At 39.7% G+C, this 16,100-nt stretch overlaps 2 protein-coding genes across 3 annotated transcripts in view; both read right to left on the reverse strand.

Moving 5' to 3' along the window:
• LOC101858475 (claspin) overlaps positions 1-3,173 on the reverse strand; it is a 34,746-nt gene extending 31,573 nt beyond the window's left edge. For both annotated transcript variants that reach the window (XM_005093520.3, XM_013079836.2), the window contains exon 1: positions 2,934-3,173. In XM_005093520.3, coding sequence (XP_005093577.1) covers positions 2,934-2,975 — 42 coding nt within the window. In that variant the 5' untranslated portion in view covers positions 2,976-3,173. The remainder of the gene's footprint in view (positions 1-2,933) is intronic.
• Positions 3,174-10,215: 7,042 nt separating this feature from the next.
• Positions 10,216-14,579, reverse strand: LOC101863005 (acetylcholine receptor subunit beta-type unc-29). The gene is made up of 4 exons (XM_005093540.1): positions 14,491-14,579; positions 13,351-13,479; positions 10,928-11,529; positions 10,216-10,361 (listed from the first exon to the last, which is right to left on the reverse strand). The coding sequence occupies exons 1-4, from the start codon at positions 14,577-14,579 to the stop codon at positions 10,216-10,218; spliced, it is 966 nt and encodes a 321-aa protein (XP_005093597.1).
• Between the last annotated feature and the right edge of the window lie 1,521 nt (positions 14,580-16,100).

Consider the following 16,100-nt stretch of genomic DNA (forward strand, 5'->3'; position numbering starts at 1 on the left):
TCATAAGATTAAAACTCGGCTCCTGCACAATTTAACGCCTTTTTGGCAGTAGTGATCCCGGTCTCTACCCAGCCTGAGGCGAGTCACGAGTGAGGCAGGACAGGAAGCCGGAGTCACGAGTCACAGGAAGTTGGAAGTGATGTCATGCTGGACAAGAATCAGAGTCCGAATAACATTTTTTCATATTCGGACTCGAGTCCGAATAATCACTTCGTATTAATTAACAATAATATAATAATAATAATGACAATAATATGTACGAACTATATTCATGTATACGACACATACACACACCCATGCACACACAAGAAAGTGCTCACAACATGCACGTCAAACACACACACACACACACACATCCAGGGGAGGACTTCCGTAACGAGCAACCACTCTGAAATCTATATTAAACGGGCTGTATATTCGGGCTCGAGTTCAATTAGATATTTTATCTATTCGGACTATGGGTTTTATCTAGGTAGCGTCAATTGCAACTGAATACTGAGTGACACAGTGGCAATATTGACCCCAGTGTCAATTGCCACAGAGTGAAGCGGTGGCAATTGACGTCGGTGTCAGTTGCCACCGAGTGAAGCTGCGTCAAGCCTGAAAACAAAGCTTTATTCTAGCTTTCTATTCATGTGTTACAAACACATGACGTAATGAATAAGTTAGATCTAACCCCCTCTCATTAGATCTAGTTGATAAAAGTCATAATAAGCAGTTACACACATTCCTGCATTCGAAAGGAAATAGTATCAATTTCCAAATGTCTTGTACTCAAATTCTTCTTTTTACCTACACAATGGTATTCAAAACTATCTATTAACTTATTTTTATCACGTAATCATTTTGCATAAATTTAAGTTCATGAAAGAGTTTGTGTACAGTCAAATGTCAAATGGAAGTCTTGTTTCCTGGCATCTCTTCTAAAGCTCCTCACTTCTAAGTGAGTTAATTTGTTCTCAAATTTCATTGGACGGACATCTAGAGCAACCAACTTCAACTTGACGTGTTTTGAATGAGACGTAGGCTAACCTACGCTTCAGTGTAGAACCAACACAGGCGATTCTAGAAGTGGGCCGCTTACGCACACAAACTACTCTAAAGCAGAAATGTGCTTTTATATTATTGTTGGGCTTGATCTGTCAATTTGCGCGATCCATCAATCGCGCAGGGCATTTGGTTGATCCAGGAAACGCACAACAATCCATCGATTGTTGTGCATTTAGTTGATCAGTGGATCGTGCAGTGCTTTTTGTCGATCCATGAAATATATATATAAATACCTACTGCGCATTCTGTTGATAAACTATGATGATGAAGTGAATTTTCAAAAAAAAAGAAAATTGGTTAACTGAGCATGTCAGTCTTTCAGCATCCTATTGTTTTGCTTCTAAGAGAAGAGTTGTGGGTTGAACTTAAAGTGTTGACGGTTGAGTGAGGCAGATAAATTGACACAACGTTAAATCGAGCACCTGCACTCAGTATTTGGACGGATTTGATTGGCGGAGTACTTCACGTGGTATTCCAAATTCAAATACAGTCAAGATTTAATGGCTTGTGACAGGCTTGTGATAAATTGTTGTGTGTTGATGTTTAACAATCATGTCAAACTTTTCTTTTGTCAGTAACGCAGACCCAGGATTTTTAGACTGCGCCGTGAACCGCTCCATATTGAATAAGTGTTCGGAGTGATACTCACCGACCTATAACCCTGATTTCAACGTCCGTTATTGCGATGTAGATCTAGATCTAGTAAGTTATTGTAACCCTGACTTCCAGTTATTTCCATTCAGTTTCGGTTTGACTTTGGAGAATGAAACTAAATTACACCCTGGACAACAACAAAACATCTTTTATAACAAAACCCACGGGTAAGATTTATTTATAGAACGTGCAACTAAACAGATCGACAAAAAGCGCTGCTGATCAACAGAATGCGCAATTATCGATGGATTGTCGCGCGTTTCCTCGATCAACCAAAAGCGCTACACGATCGATGGATCGCACCCAACATAATATATCCGGGAACATAAACCTGGGGGACGGGGGTTATTAGGGAGAGAGACACACACACATACAACATACAGACAGGGACAGAGAGGCATGCGTTTTTACAAGCGGAAGTTCACGAACGCACAATATCAAGCACACACATAGACTATAGAACAGGCGTGTCCGTTTTCTCTTTAAAAATAAAATGTTGAAACAGAAAGGTTGGCACTTTTTCGGCAGTTCCCACCCCGCAATTTTATTCACGGGTTTGGGCCACAAGAGTAGGGGGGTTTCAGGGGGGCTTGCCCCCCTGACCTAACAAAAATAGGAAGGGGGGTTTGAGGGGGGCATGCCCCCCTGAATTTTACCATAATTTAATGTTTTGCAGTTGTTAGGTTTGATATCTTAGCTCACCGCGAATCAAACGTATAGATCTAGATCTAGATGTAGGTCAGGCTCAAATAAGGGGGGTGGGAACTACCGAATGGCGGAAAGGTTGACATAGAGGCCACGAGTAGATTTTGATTGAGAATAAACTCTGGTTTTGTATTTTAAATCTAGAATCTAGATATAGATCTAATCTAGATCTCTAGATATACATAGAGTCTAGTATAGATCTAGATTCTAGATCTAGAGTATATATATAGAATAGAGGCCTATCTCAAGAATCTAGATCTAGAAGTCTAGATCTAGGCTTATTTAAATATAAATCTCTACGGCACAGCTTATCATGTCATGTAGAGTACAGTTGAGTAAGATCTAAACAGTGCAGAGTTGTGTAGAGTGTAAAGGCTTGGAGTTAGATTAGACAGTGAAGTCTGAAGTTGAAGTTGAGTTGCCTAGCCAGGCCTGTCTAGAGCCTAGATCTAGATTAAAAGAGTTCTAGACTATTACATTAGGTTATTAGGCCTACTAAAAAGAGTCTGAAGGAGGAGACCAACCTGGTCCGGCAAAGCCAAAGAAGTAGTTTCTCCTTCACTCATGCTGAACAGGTCGCTTCAGACACTTCAGTGCATTCGTAAACAAGTAAAAATGCACCTCACTATTTGCGTAATCCAGCAGATATTCTATAAAAACTCTTCCTGTTTGACTACATTGGGCTCACGCCGACATTACCAGCTTGCTTTCTTGTTTGGCGCATCGAGATGTCGAGATGAGAAAACAACAAATCGCTTTTCTACTTCCCGCTTGAACAAAGAACCGAAGACAGCCGCAAAACGGAAACACCCGGAAAAAAAAAATCTGTCGTTAGATATTAGTTTCGCTCTTTTCTCCATCGATTCTCAGTTTCGCTCTAGATCAAGGAGATTAAAAGTAATGGAGGATGCCCTGTGGGCGGCACCGCACGCCTGATAGGAGCCCTCTCTCGCGGCGGAACCGTGGGCTACCTGCGCTGCGCGATTGCCCGACTAAGGCACTGAAATCTATATAAGAAAGAAGGTTTTATTCCGAGGTCCTTCAGATTAGGCAAGTCAATTAGTAAAAATGCCTTGCATATGTGTTGTATTTAAGTGTAAGAACCGATATGATGCTGCAATGGACCGAAGTTTTCACAGTTAAGTTGTTCCCCTTTTTAAAAATTTGAATGAAAGTGTTTCTATGCCCCCAGCAACACAATTTAAATCATTAATTCATAAGAGGCTGGCCCCGGCGCTTTATGCCAAGGCCAACCCAGGCTGAAGGGATACAACACCCCAGCAGAAAGACTGAGATACTCATTTTTTTTAAAGTATTCGTATTCATAAATATATATATAATTATTATGAGTATATATATAATTATTATGTGTGTGTATGTATATACATTATACATTTTAATTAAAGATATTGCTTTCCTTTGTGTGTGCAAATTAGATGCTACTGTAGTCTAAATGTAGATATCTAGAGGCTCCGTTAGAACATGAAATCAATATTCAACAACAATAATGATGAATATTTTCTATGTTAAAGAAACACCAAACCATATCAGATGAGGGGAGAAGGTAGGGTGGGGTGGATAAGAGTTTGAGTCTTGTTAGATAGAACTATACTCGGTTTAATTCTATTGTTGTAGTCTTCACCTAAGACCCCACAATCAATAATTCCGGTTCACTTAAGATTCTACTGTTAAAAAATAAACCAAACAAAGCAACAACAAATTTTACTACACAAGAGTCATCACTAAGATAAATTATCCCCCTCTGGAGTGTAATAAGGGACTAAAAATGCTGCTCTCCATATCATACTTTACTGAAAAAAAAAGCCTTCAAAGGTTATCCACGCTCATGCATGCGATCACACCTCCAAGGGTGCTGTTATCTCTTTTTTGTTGTTGAATATTTGAAATCATTGTGCGCTCCACTTTGTGAAAACCAGGAAACAAAATTATTGTGATCTATAATATTATTTATAGACCAAGACATACTATTAGTTCTAAACTCCTTGCTCTAGATCTAGATCTAATGAATTCTTTTTTTTTTTTCAACGGAGATGTATTTCTTAGCCTTACGACCCCCCACCCCCACCCACATCCCATTCATGCAGACATTTGATTTTGTGTCCATCGTAAATCCTACTTGATTTTTATTTCTGATATCATGCATCACTACCTCATTTTACAATCACACTGAGCAACCGTGCGGATGTTCCTGGTTTGAATCCCCCATGAGACGTTTTTGAATTATTTTGGAGGAATTCTCTAAATTTTCCATCTCCTTCGCTCGCTCAGTCCTATTGGAGATGAATTTTATTAATTCTGGACATTGTGACCCTGTTTCGATCTTTGCTGCCTTTTAAATTTTATTTTTCAGTATGTAGCCTACAATGTATTGAGAGAATATAGATGTTGGTTATGTTAAATCACAACGTTCAAATTGAAAGTAGGGTACTGAATTTACGTTTATCTGGTTCTTTCTAAATTCCGCACTTGTTGCTGTATTACAACCCTGAAATGGGCACTTCACAAAAGCAATATCAACCCCCCCCCCCCAATCCTTCCCCCACCCCCATACAGAACCCCCCCCCCCTCTCTCTCTCTCTCTCTCTCTCTCTCTCTCTCTCTCTCTCTCTCTCTCTCTCTCTCTCTCTCTCCTTTTCTCTCTCTTTCCATCTTTCTCCCCCCCCCCCCTTCACTTTCTCGCTAACGCCAGCGTGCACGCATAGGAGTGTGTGTTTGACGCGCACGCGGTGTGTGTGTGTGTGTGTGTGTGTAGGTGTGTGTGTGTGAGTGTGTATGAGCGTGTGTATTGGCTATCTGTATGTCATATATAAAATGTATACCGGTAGTGGTATGTGTTCACATATTTTGTCTGTTGGTCGTGATTTCACATTCAAGGCAAGCAGTGAAACTGGCTTGAACATTCTACTGTCCAACTTTCAAGCTCAATCGTTTGTTTTTTCAGGGGTTTATTTTCTACACAGACGCTAAGACACATCATGTAGGTTAAAGCAACAAGTCATTGAGCTTTTAAAGATCTGAAGGGTTCAACCCTTTGAAAACCCCCCCAACTAAAACCATCCTATAAAAACGTACAATGTACTAGCGCCTTTATCCCCCGAACCATCACCAAGGCGCGTCTTTTGTATTCTACGGTGAGCCGTTTGTCTAGGCTACGTGCTGATTGTAATTGGGTACTAGACTGGGCAGTTATGTGAATGTTAAGTTCAACCCCTTTTCTAAAAGCAGATCTCATGGAAAGTTTATAGGCTCCCCTTTTGTTGTATCGGAGAAAGCTTATACGGAGGTATCAATTCTTCTCTTCAAAATGTATTACTTTAGTTAGTGCATCGTACCAACTCAACAATAACGACCCAAAAACAAACCTGAAGAGGAGAACCTGAAAGTGAAAGTTATTTGAATGTGTATGCGATTGCGTTGCGCATTTTAACGATCGTATAATTTGCGCGGCAATCTTAAAATTGCGGTGCGCGTTTTATCGATGGTGCAATTGCGCTGTTGGGTCACGTTAATAATTGCGTTAATATTTTATATTTTTGAAATAATAATAATAACAAAAATTCACTTCCATCTTTATTCGTTTACCACATTAAGGAACATTCACATAATATATTTTCAAAAGTGTAAAAAATATGGAAATTAAAATAAAAATAAAATTGAAGTGTGAAACTGAAGAGCTCACAAGAATGATACAATGCCAGGTATCAAACTCAAAGTTCAAAAAGTACATTCATCAATTTATGTCATACTTTAAAAAAAATATTCACTTCCGTCTTTATTCTTTTACCCACATCAAGGAACATCCACGCATACACATATATTTCCAAAAGTGTAAAAATATGAAAATATAATTGAAAATTAAGATATGAAACTGAAGAGCGGTAAATTGCGCGGAACATGTACCAGAACGGTTTGGGGGGGGGGGGGGGGTAGTTAAATATAATTTATTGCGGAGATATATAAGTAGCCTGGAAACCAGTAAGTATATCCAATATTTACAGGATTTTAAAAAAAATGTACATGTTTGTACTCCCCATCGACACAGTTTAGATAATTATTTAGGAGACGGGCTTAGAGCCAACGCAGACTGAGAGGGATGCAACATCCCATCAAAAAGACCGAGATACTCGATAATTTTTTTCTTCCCATTGAGGAATTGAACTCAGGGGTCGCTACATCACAGAAGCCCGGTTGTTTAGAGACAAAAAGAAAACAAATCAAAAGACCGCCAAAAACCATATTTTATTGATCCCCACACGGGTTCGACAGGTAAATTACCACCGGATCATTTCCCTGACGCTGGGCTCGCTCTGGTTTTGAGTCTTGGTATAGACACAAAGAGGAAACCATCCACACACAAAAATACCCCCCCCCCCCCCCCCCCGGGAAGGGGGGGGGGGGGGTTGACACACAAGAATACAGTTTAATTTTTGCTTTAGTTTCAGAATTTATCTCAAACTAAGATTTTTGAATACCACAGATCTATACCGTATATCGTGGACCCTTACATCAGAGTTGGAGAGAAAGATACAATCTACAGAAAAGATGCTTTCGAAGACTTTTGGGCATCTCCTACAGAGATAAAGTCCCAAATGAGAAATTGAGGAACAAAATCCAGCGTGCCATTGTGCCGTTTGAAGATCTTCAGTGTGAAAAAACGGAAACTGAGATAGTGGGAACATAACGAGAGCAACAGGACTTGCAAAGATGATCCCACAGGGCTCTGTACTAGGAGGGAAGAGGAAGGGCAGACAGAAAAAGAGATGTGAAGACAACATAATGGAATGGACAGGCTTAAAGTTGGGTGAAGTCCTTCCAAACGCTGAAAATAGAGAAGGATGGAGAAAAGTGGTTGCTTGTTCCCCCTTGGTTCGCCCCTCCCCTCTCCAGGTTTATGTAGACTACGGTGTAATTAAATAGTTAAAAAAAAGAAGTAGATCTACTCCGACTTAATTTCCGTAATGTCAACTGAAATACATGTATATACACATCAAACACTAAGTTGTAGGGTGCTAGATTGTGGGCCTGGGAGAAAGAAGGTGGTGGCAATGAAAATCTAATGAATGTGAGGGAACGAGAAAAAAAAAGACAGACGAAAAAGACCCGGGGGAGGGGGTGGTGGTGTTTAGGAAAGAGGGTTGGGGCTGCAAACCTGGTTGAAACTGCATTGCTTTGACAGAGCACAAGTTAATATATTATGTACTACTACTACTACTATACCTTTTGATACAACTTAGTCTTACGAGAGGGTACATTCTGAGCAAAGCCTTGACTGTGGATCTATTCTCGGGCAGAGGATTATGGGCTATCAGGCTGGCTTCATTTTCGAAGGGTTGAAGGGTTGACGGGTTCCAACGGGTGGTCCTACATCTGTACTTTCACGGTTTCGTTTCTGTCTGTCCGTCTGCCTTGCTGGCTATTTTTTTTAATTAATTTTTTTTAAAGGCGGGGGTTTTTCCTGATTAAAAAATAAGTTTCGGCTGAGTTGACGTGTTTCTCTTTACTCAACCCCAAACAAACTGTTGTCGCAGGAGACCCAAGTTCGATTCCCAACTGGGGAGGACATTTTTATCGAGTATCTCGGCCTTTCTGGTGAGCTGTTGTATCCTTGTAATCCCGGGCTGGCAATGACAGGCAGAGCATGTAGTTCGTTTTCTAAAGGATCTAAATTGTGTCGATGGAGGCGAAAGAGCATCCAATAAATAAATAAATAAATAAATAAATAAATAAATAAATAAATAAATAAATAAATAAATAAATAAATAAACGAATAAATGAATAAATGAGGATCATAAATAGACAAGTGGACAAATAGATAAATAATGTATACTATTCAAAGAAAGAAACTCATAATATTCAAAAGCTTATATTCAACCACATTAATACGACTGCATAAATCAACTTAGAAACAAAGATACATAATGAAACTGTAGGATGTTTGAGTTCAAATATTGGTCTGTTTATTTCTATTGAAATGCATTTGTCCACATTATATGTATTTGCAGTCAAGCACGCATGTAGCAAACACGCATACACCAAAAGACGCACATAGGGAACATTCATAAATATGTATATTTCTTTGTATTCAAAACTCGTAGGCCTATATAGCGAAATTGGTACATAACGAAAGGATTTCCGAGTCTCACCAAATTCGCCAAGCACGTGCTAGACTGTGAATTACAAACAAAGAATTTCAACGAAATTAAAAAATAAAAACAAAAACAAGTTTCAAATAAAACGTCTACGAAGGATTTTATCAATAAAATGGAATCGAAATTATGAAGAGCTGGGATTGAAGATATCAGTATAACCATAAACAGAAAATGGTGAAATCTGGGAAAAGTTTTGAGAATGTCAGATATTAGATTGCCCTATCAAATATGGTACTGGATATCAAATGGAAAAAGAAAATGAGGTCGACAAACATGCAGTACTATGAGTACGACCGGGGATCAGTGATCACCCAAGGCCTGGATGTGTCAAAGTCAAAGCTAGAGTGGCCAGGAAAAGACCAACATGGCGTCGACAGCTCTCTGCCTTGTGTACCTGCCGGTACAGGAAGATAGTAAGTAAGAAGTAAGTGAGAATTACTGTTTGCAGAAACCATTTACAAAGTGTCTGCACATGCAATTATATACTTGGCGTAAAAAACCCCCCAGACACCCCTTTTTTAAAGTGTTGTTTGTATTGAAAGACTGATTTTAACCACAAACAATCTCTCCATAAGGAAAGTTTGAACATTTTACAAATCAATTACACAAAAAAAAAGCAATTTTAAAAAATGAACTTTATTTCCTGAAATTTGATCTTTTAATTGTAGGCCTTAAAATGAAAAGTCACAGTTAATACCGCGTATAGCCACCGTGGGCATTGGCGACTTCTGTGCACCTCTGCCGCATGCTTCGCACAAGTCTTTGTATGGGATGCTGTGGAATGTTGTTCCATTATGTTTGTAAGTGCTGTACTAGCTGATCCAAGGTGACCGGCTGAGGTCTAAGGCGTCGGCGCACTTATGGTTCTCCGTCCCTTCCACTCCCTGGCTGTCTTGGTAGCAGGCCGGAAGCGATCTCGTAGGTGCAAGACCCGAATGTACCAGTCATGGGCTGGTGTTGTAGCTCTAGGACGACCCGTCCGGGGTCCATCCTGCACGGATCCAGACGTCTGCAAACGATTCATTAGTTGATATATCGTGTCTCTTGTCACACTGAAGGTCCTTGCAACATTCGCTACTGGCGTATTGGCCCTCAGCATACCAACTGCCTGATTGCGCTCTTCGTTCGTTAAACGCGGCATGCTGTATCTTTAGATTTAGATGTTTTGAAAAGAAACTTTTAACGTTTTATTCTTGGCTACAGATAAAAGATGTGTTAAACCCATAAAATAGAATTTATAAACCAAAAACGTTCGAGAAAACTGACAAAACACGGTTTTTAACAAAACAAGACATGAGCTTTATAAACTGAGCACCTGATCATAAATGGAGGCTGATCAGGAGCGTCAAGTGTTCACAATCACGTGTGGAAAATTTCAGCTCAATGGGTTTTCAACTTTTCATGAAACACGCTATTAAAATGTGTCTGGTTTTTATTGACGCTAAGTGTAGTATGGCCTTTCATCTCAGCATTTCTAGGATAGAAGCAAAATGATCCTGTAAACATATACCGTTTTATTCGTGAACTCATTTTATATCCCAGATTAACAAATAAATTCAGGGTGGATACTTTAAGCCAGGTTTTATTTCTGATATTTTATTCAGAAAAAAGTAAACACAAAGTCGATTGTGTCAGATTAACTTTCCGTGAATTTGTCTTTCGTTTCGGGTGTAATTGCCAATATTGGAGGGCTCATCTCTTCAATGGCGCTAAACTTGACCAAACAGTTAATTCCTGTGATATTGTCAAGTACGACTGGCTTTGCTCCTGCTGTTGTGTCAGCTGAGATGACATCCAACGAGTCAGATACTTAAAGCTTGACTTTTAAAAACAAATAAATACAATGTAGATGAGAAGCAGACTCACGGACAGGAAAATGTATCATATATGCTTATCGTATTCCGTAAATGAAATGCAACATAGTGCATTGGTACAGATTTTGTTTGAAAAAAAACAAAAACAAACAAACAACCAACCCAAAAACAACAACAGCAAAACCACCACCACCACCACCACCACCAACAACAACAATAACGAAAAATAACAACCCCCCCTTAACCAACCCCCTCCAACAACAACAACAGCAACAGCAACAACAGCTACAGCAATAGCAACAACACAAGAAACATTAAAATATTTATGTCCTCTCGCCCTACCCTGATTTTTCATCACTCATCACTCAAAGACCATGAGTATAGTCCCTGACACAAAAACTAATGTTGAAGTCATCGTTACTAGAAAAGAAGTTTTGTTTACAATGCAGGCAACTTCATACCACGTCAAAGAATTGTTGCGTCCGAAAGTTTTTTCTTCAGAATTGTTATTATTTAGATAGATGAATTGTGTACCCATTGACTTTTCTTTGTTCTCCTTGCCATCCTCAAAACTAAGTACTCGGAAAAGACTCTCATTCTGTTCTCTCTCCACCTTCTGAATTTCCCTTTGGTCTCCTTTATCGTCTTCTGTAGTCGCTTGGTCTCCTCTGGCGCTCACCTGGTTTATCTTCTTCCAACGCACAGACTTGGCTAAACAGATCCACAACTGTCTGTTGGTACTTTGACCTTCCCAAGTGGCGATGCGGGCGGTTATGATAACAAGGAGAGCGATGGAGACACTGATGAACATAGTGACGCTGGCAAGTATGCTGATGTAGCACATGCTGCTGCTTGAGTTGGGCATTATGTCTGTCAGACTGGCCAAAGTTACCGTGTTGGAAAGCAGCAGGGAGACGGAGAACGAGATTCGCTCTCCGTGGTCAGTGGGTAGCATAAAGGCGAAAGGATTTAAACACGACAAAAAGATGAGTGGTCCAATGATCTCTATAATGTAGAAGTAGGGCTGTCTCAAGATGGTCAACTCAACAACCAAACCGTGTTGCTGTAAGGGTTCGGTTTCATTTTTTTCAACAACGCTAATGGTAATATTGTCTATCAGCCAATCACCGTGTTCCCTGAAATACAGAAGATCATGATAATTAGCAAATGTAATAAGTGACAGTTTGAATTATTTTGGTTACCCTGAAAAAATACTGTAACTGGCTCTACCGAACCTCTAAGCTGTGCGGCTTTAAGGCGCTGCTATCTTTCTTTTCTTCTGGGCTAATGGTAATATTGTCTATCAGCCAGCCACATTGTTCTCTGAAAAGCAGAAAATCCGGATGCTTAGCAAACGTAATAATGTAGGATTTGGGATATTACCGGCGATATGGCCTCTGGACGAAAGAGTATGTACATCCTGCCCTAAGAATTTTATGACAATCTCCACGCTTCTACTTCAGTGCGCTCTTGTTTATATTATGTTCAAAGTGGGTAAGCAAGAAAACAGGATCTTTTCCCTCTGTGGTTATTATTACTATTATTGTTATTTCTATTATTGTATTAATTGTTATCATTTTTTTATATTATTATTATTATTATTATTATTATTATTATTATTATTATTATTATTATTATTTTATTATTGTTATTATTACTGTCATCATCATCATCATCATCATCATCATCATCATCATCATCATCATCATCATCATCATCATCATCATCATCATCATCATCATCATCATCATAGTTGTTACGACGTTACGAATGGAGAGAACAAACTTCTGCCTGCAAAACCTATTTTGTCTTAATGACTTAGATTTTGTTGGTGGTGGTGTTTTTAAAATTCATTTATTTAACTTATCATTTTTTATTTAAGGACAGACTACGGTACCTGGAAAGTGCTGAACATAATATATTACATGGGCCCATATTCCAGATCAATAACCCAACCCCCCACCCCCGCCCGGTCCAGTAGAGGACGAGTTTGATCAGATTGATATCAATTCATAACAATCAGGACAGAACAGCCGTCAAAATCATACTGACTGCTCAGTGTGTTTTAAACTAAGCAGTCGTGTGTACACATTCAGGCATGTTGAACAGGCTTGTGCTTCACTGGAGATAATCTGTGAATTCCACTGAACACCCAGGTCTTTGATTATAAAGGTCCACCAACAGTTTGGTAATTCTATTGAAATATTACAGATTATACATACAGTCAAACCTCGTTGTACCGCACCCCGTTGTACCGCCAGCCCCGTTTACAGCCATGTTTTGCCAGTAGCAAAGGGACGCCTATATAAACATAGTATTTATGCCTTTACACCGCCAGCCACCATCCACCAACTGTCTGAGTTGTACCGTCCTTATTAAACTAAAGTAAATTCACTCCGCTGCACCGCCAGCGAATTGCCTGCCAGAGGTACACACTACACACGACGCACGGCATTCATTGGTTGGTAAGTTGATAATCTTTCTCCCGCAAGAAATACATTAAGATAGAGACAGAGAAGACTATCGGCTCTGAAAACATGTGCATCTACACGCATATCACCAACAATAAGACACTTTTCAAACACAGCACAGCAGAATCATGTTCCTTGACGTCAGGCAGTCGAGGCTATAGAACAGAGGAACCCCGCTGAACCGCCAGCCCCGCTGTTCTGCCAACTTTACACTCGTCCCAAGGGTGGGGGTAAAACGATGTTTGACTGTACATGTTTGTTACAATAGCATGTCGTCAAACCTGCTTTAACGGCCACCTGTCCAAGACAGTCACTATACAAACTATACTAATACGTCTCACTTCCCCCTCACATTTTGCCCTTTTTAAAAGAAAATATTATAACGACACCGTGTAAGACGTTCTCATGCCTAAGACGGACGCATTTCTCTCGACAATGGTTGGCCGTCTTAGACACTTTTGACTGCACATATTTAATAACGCTTACCTGAGGAAGTCCCATATGAGGTTGTAGTTTGTCCCCAATGAGACGTTGTTGTAATGGAATGACGGACTGTATATAACCAGCAAGCACACTTGTGTGTCCTTCGGGAACTTCCGCATGTCCATTACACACCTAGGAGACAGACGGTAGCGGCAAAGAATAATTACAACCCCTGTCTGTCTGTCTGTCTGTCTGTCTGTCTGTCTGTCTGTCTGTCTGTCTGTCTGTCTGTCTGTCTGTCTGTCCGCCCGTCCGCCGACTCGTCTGTCTGTCTGTCTGTCTGTCTGTCTGTCTGTCTGTCTGTCTGTCTGTCTGTCTGTCTGTCTGTCTACCCGTCGGTCTGTCTGTCTGGGGTAGGCCTATCTCCGTCTTTCTTTCTACTGGGATGCTATATTATTATATTAACCTTCTTAACCCAGATCGGCCTGTGAGGGGCAATTAGAAAATCGACTATCAGTACAGCCATTGAAAGCACCCCCCAAAAAAAATAATAAATAAAAAATAAAATGAAATAAAATGAAATAAAATAAATAAAAAGCTTCCTTTGAAAACTATGAAACCAAAGCGTGTGCAAACTGCATTCTGTGTGTTGCTATTGTCATTTTTAGATATTGATAAAATAAAATTTAGAGTTAACCATTGGTTGATCTGGCGCATTACTGCATTGGTTACATGGTATGAATATCATAATATTATTAATAAACGTGTGATGTATCGTCTAGGATCTGTGTGCTGACAGGATTTTCTTCTTTGTCCCGCTATCGCTTGTAGTATTACTTACTTACTCTCTACCTGTACCGACAGGTTCACAATTCAGAGAGCAGTAGACGCCACCCTTATCTGTCCCAGGCCAATACATCTAGCATCAAGCTTTGACGCATCCAGGCCCTGGGTGATTGCCTCATCACTGATCGTACTCCTATAACTGCCAGTTGGTCTACCACGTCTTCTTTTTCCATTTGGTCTCCAATACCTTGTATGTATCTTCATAGGGCAATTTTGTCTTTGGCATTCTCAAAACATGTCTCAGATATTGCCTTGCAGTACAGAAATAATCAAATTCCTGGCTCAGATGCCGTTTCCTTCAGAAAAAGAACGATTCAGTAACTTCAAGACAATGTTTGTTGTTTACAAAGACAGTACCTGGATTTTATGATTCCCGAAAAGATGAGCATGACCTGACCGTTATGACTTATGACGGGAGGAATGTACATGCTCTCGTCCAGTAGCATTGAGTCCAAACCATTCCTGATGCCGAAATAAGGAGTCCAGATATCTTCTTTTGCCACAATAAGGGTGTCCGGTCTGTCGTGAGGAAAGAATATTTTGTAGAGTGTGAGGATTTTCATTGGTTGCATCAATGTGATCTAAGTACGATCCGATTTGTTAGAAAACTGAGGCACCCTATACAAGCTCAACACGAACCCGCATACTTATGAACAAAGACTTGAGCTTGGACGGGGAGGTTTGGGGTGGGGGTGGGGGTGGTGTTAAATTCTCTCACTCACAACACTGTTGCACACGTCTATTATCTGTTTGTGGTGGACGAATTTTGCTATTCAAAAGGCTTTTTAAAGGCTTCATCGCTAAAAGATTCTTTAACATATTCTCCAGATCATGACGCCCTTCGGTTTTTTTTTCAGTTTTGAGAGTCTGCTGCAAAAAGCTAAATTTCTTTATCTCGCCAATCGCTTTTGTAGGCCGACGCTTCTGTCTCTGCAATTTTAGAGAATCTGCCAGGTTTGTTTATTTCAAGTCGTACTTCCGTTCGATACTATCGCGCATTGTCGCGCAATACTGAGCACTATCAAAGAGTCTACATGTATTTTCTTTGGCACTATTTTAAGTGTGCAACCCGTACAGATCTATCCTCATGTTTTCTTTAAAAATTTTTTTTTTTTTTACTTTGTTCTAAATTCGACTGTGATCTTTTCGTTTGATGCCCATTATCGCTTTTTCTGGACTCCTTTGTCTATTATATATTTGGCAACTTGGAAACACATGTGTCACTTTTCTCTCAAGATTTATTGCTCCTTTCCAAAAGAGAGTAAATATAGTAGGCCAATGACTTTCAGTTGATGTTAATGCACCGATCATTCCTTTCATCGAAAGGGGGCAAAGCTTGTATTTATATATGCACACACTCGTGTACTCACCGACTTGTACTCGATTATAATATTAATAATGATATAGGCAAAAACGTCTTATACCAGCACAGATGTACCGGCATATATGTGTCACAACGTGGTGAAATCAAGCTCTCGTCAATTTTTGGGTATATGGGGTTATTGGTTACACCTTAAAGCCTGTTCATTTGCCTTCCTTTTCGTGAAAAATACCCATCTATCTTGAATAGATGTAGAGATATGTGTGATTGAAGGAAATCAGAGTGGCCTGGTTTCTGAGGTAAAATTAGTGAGAAAATGGCTGCCAAAGTTAGGTAACTTCCAAAGCCTGAGAGTCATTGGAAACTGAAAATTTACAGTTTTGTGCCTTTAAACAACGTTTTTCAGTAATATCCGAACAAAAATGTGTTTTTAAATGGATATAAAAGGTGTTGAGTCAAAAAAAGAAAATTAGAAAAAAGATTGCCCATCGACCCCAAAAAATTTTTTTAACTGCCGATTTCTTTGATTTTGATTTAATTATTTTGACGAGCGCCTGAGTTCACCACGATGCCTCTCATATTATTGTTGTCTACTAACAGACACACACACACACACACACACACACACACACACACACACACACAC

The sequence above is a fragment of the Aplysia californica genome, unplaced genomic scaffold (assembly GCF_000002075.1).
Source record: "Aplysia californica isolate F4 #8 unplaced genomic scaffold, AplCal3.0 scaffold00065, whole genome shotgun sequence".
In the NCBI taxonomy this organism is placed as follows: domain Eukaryota; kingdom Metazoa; phylum Mollusca; class Gastropoda; order Aplysiida; family Aplysiidae; genus Aplysia; species Aplysia californica.

Excerpts from the sequence above, each read along its gene's own strand:
- LOC101863005 (XM_005093540.1), bottom strand. The coding sequence starts at position 14,579 with ATGCTACTGGACGAGAGCATGTACATTCCTCCCGTCATAAGTCATAAC. Across the intron at positions 11,530-13,350 it reads CTCATATGGGACTTCCTCAG|GGAACACGGTGATTGGCTGA; the intron begins GTAAGCGTTATT and ends TCTGTATTTCAG. Across the intron at positions 10,362-10,927 it reads GAACAAAGAAAAGTCAATGG|CTGACACAACAGCAGGAGCA; the intron begins GTACACAATTCA and ends ATGTCATCTCAG.